The sequence below is a fragment of the Euprymna scolopes genome, chromosome 14 (assembly GCF_053919585.1).
Source record: "Euprymna scolopes isolate OS-2025 chromosome 14, ASM5391958v1, whole genome shotgun sequence".
Classification (NCBI taxonomy): Eukaryota; Metazoa; Mollusca; class Cephalopoda; order Sepiida; family Sepiolidae; genus Euprymna; species Euprymna scolopes.
Window position 1 is genome coordinate 79,571,948 of NC_136495.1, and position 10,000 is coordinate 79,581,947.

A 10,000-nucleotide genomic window follows, 5' to 3' on the forward strand; every position below is an offset into this window, starting at 1 on the left:
ATAGTAGTCCGAAGAATCCAAATAATACAAATAACCAATTCTAATTTCAAAAATTCAGAAACGTTTAATCAGGTTGTCGGTTATTGTTTTTAAAGAGTATCAGATCCATTTGGCGAATTTAAAAAATGGAAGTTGAAATCCTGTCAAAATTTCGATCACAGCCAAACTTCAAGGTCAAAAATTAATGTGATATACAATAATGGATTTCATGTGCTTGCAATATGATGCCATGGTCAACAGAACTAAAGTTGTTGCCAAAAATGTTGTAACATTTTCATGTTCAACAAATCGTACACACATGGTTATTTACAAATGCGTAGGGTGTATATGTACGGCTTTGCCAGTGCTCGATCAAGAAACAGTCAACACAATAAAGTCTTTTATAAATACCAATCGTCGCTTTTCTATACTTGGGCGTTGAAGCCCTCGCCATTATTTAGTTCGTTTAACTTGACAAATCAACTCATGCGTGAAAACATAATGGAGACAATAGTGTGTTAAACAGTTCCGAGATGTACATCCCAACACCACGTGAAGCTGACAATGTCTCTAATGCAAGTAATGCCATGGAATAGACACGTCATGAATTTTTTTTTTATTATAAAAAAACGATACAAAAGGATCGAATTGTTTAATAGTGGATTGGAAACGGACACTTACCAACAAAAAGTTGGAATATTTTTGTTTGGCTTCAGCTGGTGGGAATTCCCAGTCTAAATCGATTCCATCAAATTTATGTGTTCTCAGAAAGCTCATGGCTTGTTTGTAGAATCTGATGAATAAAGAATTTCAAAAGTTTCCATTCAAAAATGGTTTCAAAACTTTTGAGAAAAAAAAAATGGTTGTTGAAAACATTAGTTTTAAAAAGGAATAACAAAGAAATGTCGGTTTTCTTAAAAAAAAAAAAAGGTTGATGCATTTGTCAGTCATAAAATAACAGAAGAGATATTTCTTCTTTGGAATTTTTAATTTCTCAACCATCAAATCCTTTCTAATCTACTTCTACTATTATATTTAAGGAACTTTGTTTTTTTTGGGGGGCGGGAGTTCGTTTCCTATGGACTCGAAAACGGTTGAGCCGAGTTTTATGAAATTTCACACGAAGGTATTTTATGTGCCTGTCAGTGTTCTTAAATAGATTTTGTATCAAAATGTCTTTGATAAGTATTGATAATCGAAATAATCTGATAAAAGAAGGAACAGACAATTTTGATCAAAGTTAACTCCTTACACAACCTAACATCACAAGTGCATTTGAGAAGTTTTATTATCACACAAACCGAAAGGCCCGACATATAAAATCAACAGTAGGTTCTTTGATATGACAGAGGCGCGTTCAAAATGAATGTTTTTATTTAGAGCACAATAGCAGCATAATACTTGATTTTTGCATTTTAAACTTTAATTCAAGCCATTATATATAAAAAATAATTTTATACAGTGCAATGTAGGCTACAATATATGCAGTAAAGGATGTGGTTTCCTCCCAGTATACCACGATGCGTCCTCAACTAGAGCAGGCAATCAATTGATTTGATTGAAAAATGGTCAATTTTACCAATTTCGATGACAATAAAAATATGGGAGTGTGAAACATTCGTTGATCATCATTCAATCCTGAACAACGTTGAATCTCCCTGCTAGTAGGTTTATAAAAGTTGTTGATAAACATATGTCTGAAGCATATAATACCAATGTCAGTGTGTCTCAAGAATTCATTCTGGGCTGACCTTCTTCCTGATCCAGTACCACCTATCATCCATCCATTATCAACCTAATCTGGAAAACTGAAATACTCCCCTAAGATTGGAGCAATGCAATACTCCTACCATTCTTTAAGAAAGTTAATAAGCACTTCTGCAGCAACTACCGTGATATCAGCCTGATGAATGTATCTGATAAAATATTCCCTTTGATTCTTCAAAGATAATTCAAATCAGAACGTAACTTCAGAATGAGGCCAGTATGGTTTTATCCAGGCCATTAATGCAACACTCAAATCTTCACCCTAAAACGAATCCTTAAACATCGTTGGTAATTCCAGTAAATAGAGGCGTTGAGTCTCCACAGTTCAAGATGAGCATTGTCTAAAAATAGTGGTTTCAATCTTACCAAGCAGGCCAGAGGATGAGTTGGCCAAAACGTGGTGAGACAACAATTATGGAAGGCAGTAATTACTAGGAATACAGTTACGAAATTCAGCATTTCTATCCTGTCGAAGTTAATCACCTGAAGAAGGCCAGAGGATGAGTTGGCCAAAACGTGGTGAAGCAATAACAATTATGAAGATGAGGATAACAGTCTACAAAAAGAATGAATGCACAAATTTTGAAGCCTCATTTCAGAAGGATTTCAAAAACATTTTAAATAAAAATAGAAAAAACTGCTATTCAATACAGACCCAATAATGGAAGATCAGATAAGAACGCAAAATTGGATTTATGAAACCATAAAAGCCAACCTTGATTGCCCTTCGGAGCCTGTGGTGCGGCAGATAGAATCATTGAGTCTCTACGTTTCCAGGTGAGCATTTTCTGAAAATAGTGGTTTCAATCCTACTCAAGAGGATTAGTTGGCCAAAACGTAGTGAGACAACAACTATGGAAGGCAGTAATTACTGGGGATACAGTTATAAAACTCAGCATTCCTATCCTATTGTGGTTAATTACCTGAAGGAAGAGGTGACCAGAACATGGTGAAGCAACAACTATGAAGATGAGGATAACAGTCGGCAAAAATAATTAATGCACAAACACCTATTGTCCTCTCATACAATCTAGCATGTTTCACCTGCAAAATTAACTCCCTCCATCCTCATGAGTCATCTTCGCGAAATGTATATGTTAGCTGAATCATGCCCTTTGGCATTAACCAGGAGAATTTATCTACAAAGTAAAGGGTTGTAAAATTAATGTGGTGCCCCAAAAAAAACTGGTTGATCGGGAATCCAATCGGGATTTCTGAAACTACCAAGTTCAACACTTGAACAGCAACTGGTCGGAGATCATCCAATTGTTGACTTCAAATTGGTAGGCTTGATCAGCTTTCATGGAAGATGCAGTGATAAGGATGGAGCTGGATCAACCCATGTCGAGTGAATACTGTCTCAATTACAAGAAACCACTAATGTGACGTGATGAACAAGCAGAGACGATCTTTCTCTTTTCACTGAATCAGAGGATGGCCTGAGAGTAGTATTGGGACGATTAATCAGAATCAGGAATTGGCAAAATTGGAACTTTTCAGGGTATCGGAATCAGAAATATTTGTGCCTATTTTCCAATGCCCAAAACGATTCTTTTAATTATCTTTTTTTATTTGATTTTGTTTTAAGCAAAATTTTCCACTGTTGGTAGTAATAATAAAATAAATATTTATTGATTTTAAACTACCAATAAAACTAAAATCTACAGATCGTCCCCCACACGTGCAATTTTACGTTTCAGAAAATATATACACATTTAAACATGTGTTTTTACAGTAATAAAAAATAACAAGTTTATGTATAGTTAAATATTTAGAAATTTATAAAGAATTGGAATCGGAAGTGTTAATTGTATTTGAATCCAGAATTTACTATGGAATTGGTAATAAGTATCGGAATCAGAAAAATACTGGAATCGTCCCATCACTAGTTAAGAGGTTTATATGTGTATACATGTATGCTGGAAAATAAAATAAAATAAAATAAAACCCAGAAGAGATTGTTCAAACTTAACACATTTGGTCTGTTTTTGTTTTTTGTTTTTTTTGTACTTTTAAATAACGTTTACAAGAGCTGCTACTAAAAGGAATTGGTAAAGCTGACTTACTTTTCATACACCTTTGTGCTGGAATTTACCAAAGCCGGAAAACCTTGTTGTACCGAAAGGAGAACTTTTAGTTTTGGGTTCTGGGATTTCAAGTTTGTCATCTCTTTATAGCGTTTCGTATCACTCAATGAATTTTTAATCAATTTGTCGTGGTCAATCTTTGCGAATGCATACACAAGATGCGTACACAACTGAGGATCAATATCGGTGACGTTTAAAAGATCAGTTCGAGGAAGATAATAACACACCAATATTTTGTCGATCTTAGCCGTTGAATTTCTTTCTTTACCTGAGATAAAAGAAAAAAAAGCCATTTTATTCAAGGGATAATTTAAACATACGAGGGTCATTGATGCCTTGGTCATAAAAGTCTGTTGCCTGCTTTGTCACTCACATCAATATCACCACTCTAAAATCGACGAACCCATCTCCTAATTGTGCTGACATCAACTGCATCAGCTTTTGTAAACGTTAAAGAGGCGTTGGTGAATGTTGATTGGTTTAATTTTTTCTGCATGGAGGAATTTTATGACGCCTCTCTGCTTCTGATGCACGTCCATGACAGGGTTACTTTCTTTGAGTCTCACAGTGTCAATATCTGCAACAGAGATATGAAACTTTTAGGTCATCGATGCATAAGTTCAATCATCATAACAATGCAATTTGCAATCCCTGTTTGTATCGTCCTGTTGCAGATATTGATCATATGAAACTCTAAGAAAGTAACTCCTGTCATGGACGTGTGCCAGAATCAGAGATGAGTCATTGAATTCCTGGCAAAAGTGCACTGAGAATGGTGGTGACTATGGAGAAAAAAAATCTGGAGCACAAAAGTTTGCCCGTTTTAATGGTACTACTCTCGTTTTGTAGCTCTTCAAATTGTTTTAGTTAAAAACAAATTGGAATCTTACTGTTGGAATGACCCCCTTATGAAAAAGCGCCTTTGGCCGCCCATTTGCAGCAACTGTTCATCGTTGGCAAAAGTACATTGAGAATGGTGGTAATTATGAAGAAAATAAATTCTGGGCACAAAAGGTCACTCATTTTAATGGTACTACTCCTGTCTTTGTAGCTCTTCAATGTTTTCAGTTAAAAAGCATAGGTGTCTTTACTTTTGGAATGACCCTCGTCTATCCATGTGATAGCACAGGCATTTTGGTCAAGTGTATGACCAGCGGTGCACCATAAAAGAGATTAGAAAGTCGTTTGACTTGTGTGTAAAATTTTTAAGACACAAAATGTAAAGTTGCAGAAAAATGCAACTCTTCCAGGATTTTACAAATAAAGAGTTTGAACTCAAAACACAATAAACACCATTAATTAAAAAGCATACGAAGCTATCACTACAAAACTTATTACATTTCAATACTCGACCACACTCACAAATCATGTTTACAAGTCTACTCGGCGTTGCTGAAAGCCAGAAATGTAACCTATTTCTTTGCCTGTCTCTATCTTTCTCCCCACCCACTGTTTCTCCCTCTCTCTAAATCCCCTCTTTCTCCTCCGGCCATTCCCCTCTAACTGGACATACACATACACATACACATACACATGCACACAGACAACTCTCCTTTGTATAACAGATTCCTCGAGTAATGAGCAGGCGTTTTCTTTCCAAATTAGTACATAACTAGGGCCAGGACAACAGCATATTCTTTTCATTGTTTTGACTCTTGAGTGTGTATCCGTTGATATCTTATATGTTTGTATATATAGTGATGTGGTTCTCGGTTGATTAACTGTGTCTTACTGTGTCGGATATATACTCGAGAGTCAAAAGAATGAAAAGAATATGCTGTTGTCATAGTCCTAATAATAACACATCCTATATCTGCAATATGCAGAGCGACTGGTGTGTTGTCTCTGCGTCTGAATTCAGATTTTGTTTCTTTTCTTTAGACATATTAAGTTGAGTTTTTTCTCACTCTGACATTGATATTAAAAATAATTAGTTTCATTTCACTACTATGCTGAATTCTTTTTATGCATAGTTTCTACATTTTGCATAATTGTATAGAATTTAAGATGAAAACGTTTGAGCTCATGGAAATAGCTATCTATCTATCTATCTATTTATCTAGCTATCTATAAGTGACCTTGTCAGTATGTGCGCAAAAGTCTCTACTTAACTCCTCTTCTAATATTAGGTCTACAGAGTTGAAATTTGATATATAGAGTATTTGGATCCGTAGTACACGCTTTTGATTCTGTGTTTAGTCAGCAAAATTTGCTGCTAAAGGGTCAAAATTGAAAACAAAACAGTTGACCTGGGTAAGACGAATAAAACATTACTCTTGCTGTTACTTTTGCACATGTGCAAAATTAAACATTCATAACTCAAAATTGCTTAATATTTCATCTTTCATATCCATCTGTTGGTAGTTTAGACGGTAATGATACTGGCGATATAAATGACGACTAAGGTTGAAGCACTAAACATTCTGGTTTTGATTCTAGCAGATGGTACCTAAGCCATATTTTTTTTATAAATTTTGAAATCATTACTATATGTTGGATAATATTCAATAGAGAATTGGCTCTATAATAATAAATACGAAATCTGCATTAATCAAAATATCATATATCATATTTTATGACCGGGAAATGCTGGACAGGATGCTAGTATATATATATATATATATATATATATATATATATATATATATATATATATATATATATATATATTCCCCCAAAACTTCTGACCTTGATGAAGGGGAGACTAAAACTTTTTTTTTTTTTTTTACATAGGCATCACCACTTATCCAGGCCCAGACACCACTCGAGGATAAGTGTTAAGAGTGTACAGTACTCAATTGAACAATATAGTAATCGTTAGTAATGGAAATTCGGTAAATTTCTTAACTTAAGTGGAACGGCTCATCAAGAACTTGTTTACATTAGACTTGAAGACAATCAGATTGTAGTCAACTGGAAAGCAGGAAAACGGAAGAAAGTTCCACAGGCATGCACTTTTTCTTGTGAAAGTTTGACGAAGAAGGACCATAGATTGAAGCTCAGTCGAGCACTTGCCATGAAAATAACGATAAAGCAGAGACAAACTCGCAACATCTGTGAGAAAGAGATTGCAGGGAAGAGAAAAGGACATCTCTTATGAGGTTACAAAGTCTATTTTGAACTCTATCAAGGCAGGACAAGTCCTTTCTAGCAGCTCCTGCCCAGATGTAGCAACCGTACTCCATCCTTGGACCTACCTGGCTCTTATATAGATAAAGAATTGCATCAGCAGTGAGATATCTACTGGATCGATAGAAGGATCCCATCATTTGTCCAGCAGCGTTGGCAACAGATTTGATGTTCGTGTTCTATTTCAGATCAGAAGTAAAGGTCGTCCAGAAGCTTGTCAAAACATGAGGCCCTCCCAAGACGCGAGCCATTCATTTCAATTGATGCCAGATGGGGATCAGAGCGTTGATGATGTAAAGATAAAAGCGTGGTTTTAGATGCAACAAAAGTAACCAGCCACTACTTTCCCCATCGTAAGTTGCTGCTATGGTTTCAAATGATCTGAAATAACAGCAAGGGGAGACTTGATTCCAAATATTTCTCATATGTTATATCTCTCCTATTTTGGAAATAGGGTACGATTATGAATATCTCTAGTATCAAATAATCTTTATACACTGTCAACTTTACTTTATGTATGAAAACCCAGGCCAGAGGTTTTGGGGAATATCAGATATTTTTTAGCTCATATGCAAAACTAGGAAAACAAATGACTATGATTGAAACATTCGTGTAAGTGCAGTCTCTTTTCACCGTCAAAAAATCCTTTAAAATTATCACTATCTTTAGTTTTCAAGGATGCTGAAAACGAAAATAACGTTTTTAGGGAGTTGAGTTCGTGCTTTTCGGGCACTCCCTAATAAAATAAATAATTCAACACAAGCTACTGAATAAACGAACAAACAACTTCATAAAACTTAACAAGGAAAAGGTTTATTGAAGCGATTCAGGGTAAGATGCCAAAAAGATATATCTAGGATAAAACTTGTCTGCTTTTGCCCGGTAGTTATTCCCAAGTGGGAATCGTCAATACCGGTGTAGGCAGAGAGGGAGAGTGAGGAAACAGGTCCGCTCTCTTTGGCGTCTGGCTGGAAAAGAAGGAGTTTTTCTCATATGGAACGGAAGCAGTTAGATTTCCTTAGGGGGTAAGGAAGGTCCCTGCGCTATGCCTCCGATTGGTCAGTATGTGCCATATCGCACAGTCAGGGGAGGCACTGACGCACAAGAAAAAGAGTTCTATTTGTTTCTGCTACATGTTTAAAATTCCAGGAAACAAGTAGTTTCCAAAATATGAAAGAATTATAATTTCAAAAAGTGGGGTATTACTTTTTCATATTAATTTAACGTAAAATGAATGCCCACTTTATAGCTAACATTTTTTAGAGAGAGGCGTCTGTTATTTTTTTAGGGGTGGTGTTTATTCGATAATTGTGGCATGGTAGACCAACACAAAACTTATCTTTAAAAAACTTGTTTTCCATAGGTTTCAGGTGTGTTGAAAGCGAATATCGCATTTAAATGTTCCACAAATAAGTATTTTTCCGGGTATTAAGCAATGTAATTCTTTATGTTATAAGTGGTGGCCATTGTTGTACGTGCAAGCGCGTGCATATTTTTGCTTAATACCTGGAAAAAATACTTACTTGCGGAAAATTTAAATGCGATATTCATTTTCAGCACACTCGAAAACCTATAGAAAGCAAGTTTTTATGGTAAGTTTTGTGTTGATCAACCAGGCTAAAATAAACACCACCCCTAAAAAACTAGCAGACCTCCCGCAAAAGGTAGCTGTAAAGTGGGTGCTCATTTTACGGTAAATTAATATACAAAAGTGAACCTTATTTTCGTTTTCAGCATCCTCGGAAAGCTATAATAGTGGTAATTTTAAAAGATTTGGGGGGGGGGAAGATACTGCAACCGGAACTATAATGGCTGTAAAAAGTGCCAAAAATAGTCTCTGGATAATGAAGGATCCTCTTAACATGCGACCTTAAGAACAAATGTGACATAGCCCACTACACAATTCAGGTTCATTATCTTTCCAACGAGTCTCCATTTGTTAAATTCTAATCAATAGTCACTGAGATTTCAAACTTCAGTTTTCCTACTTCGTCTGACTACAATATGGCCATCTTCAAGTCTAATGTAAACAAATTCTTGTTGAACCGCCCCCTTAAATAGTCAATTTCTACCCAATTACCATTACCATACATGCATTAACCCTTATCCTCGAGTGAAATTTGGGGCTTAATATATATATAAGTTGAGCTTATGACCATTTCTCGGTGTGTGGGAAAGTCTCTACCAAACTTTACTGAATATTTGGTCTACAGACTTGAAACTTGATATATAGGGTATTTGGACCTATTGAATACTTTCGATTGGGTTTTTATCCAGCAAAAATATCTGCTAATGATCAAAATTGAAAAAAAAACAGTTGATCTTGGCATGAATAAGTCGGATAAAGCTGTTACGCCTGTACATACTAAAAAAAACAAAAACATTCATAGCTTAAAGGCATTTAATTTTAACATTTCTTATCCATCTGGTAACAATGTCTGAGTGCTAAATAACGACTAAGTTTAAACAACTAAAGATTTGAAACTTGATATATAATATAGCTGCTAAGGGGTAAAAATTTGAAAACATTGGAACTTAACAGGTTAAGTCAACCAAACGCATTGTTTCTATGCATGCACAAATATACATTTATACATTTAACAACGTTATTTTTTAGTTTTTATATGCGTATCAGACAATAACAAATAAGACTGGATAGCTACATATTTTGGTTTCGATTTTAGCTGAAGTCATTTTTATGTTGTTATTTTACTTTTGAAATCATCACTACTTATTAGGTGCAATATAATAATCAATAGAGTATTGAATATAATAATACATAGCAAATCTGCATAAATTAAAATATCGTATTTAAGCGTATTTTATGAACGGGCAACGCCAGGCGGCTTGCTAGTATATATATATATATATATATATATATATATATATATATAAAATATATTTTAGTCATCGACATACAGACCTGTTTCGTTGTTTCACAACTCATCAGTGCCGCTAGACTAACACCTCTCTCAAGCCGAGGATTGAACCTAGAACCGTCGTGATGACAGTCGGCAGTCCTACCCCCTGACTACGGA

The 10,000-nt window shown here is 35.2% G+C and overlaps 1 protein-coding gene across 2 annotated transcripts in view; it reads right to left on the reverse strand.

The window, feature by feature from the left end:
* Positions 1-10,000, reverse strand: part of LOC145293110 (chitotriosidase-1-like) — an 89,538-nt gene that overhangs the window by 34,156 nt on the left and 45,382 nt on the right. For both annotated transcript variants that reach the window (XM_080139487.1, XM_080139489.1), the window contains exons 3-4: positions 3,813-4,101; positions 661-772 (exon numbers count right to left, since the gene is read on the reverse strand). In XM_080139487.1, coding sequence (XP_079995613.1) covers positions 661-772; positions 3,813-4,101 — 401 coding nt within the window. The remainder of the gene's footprint in view (positions 1-660; positions 773-3,812; positions 4,102-10,000) is intronic.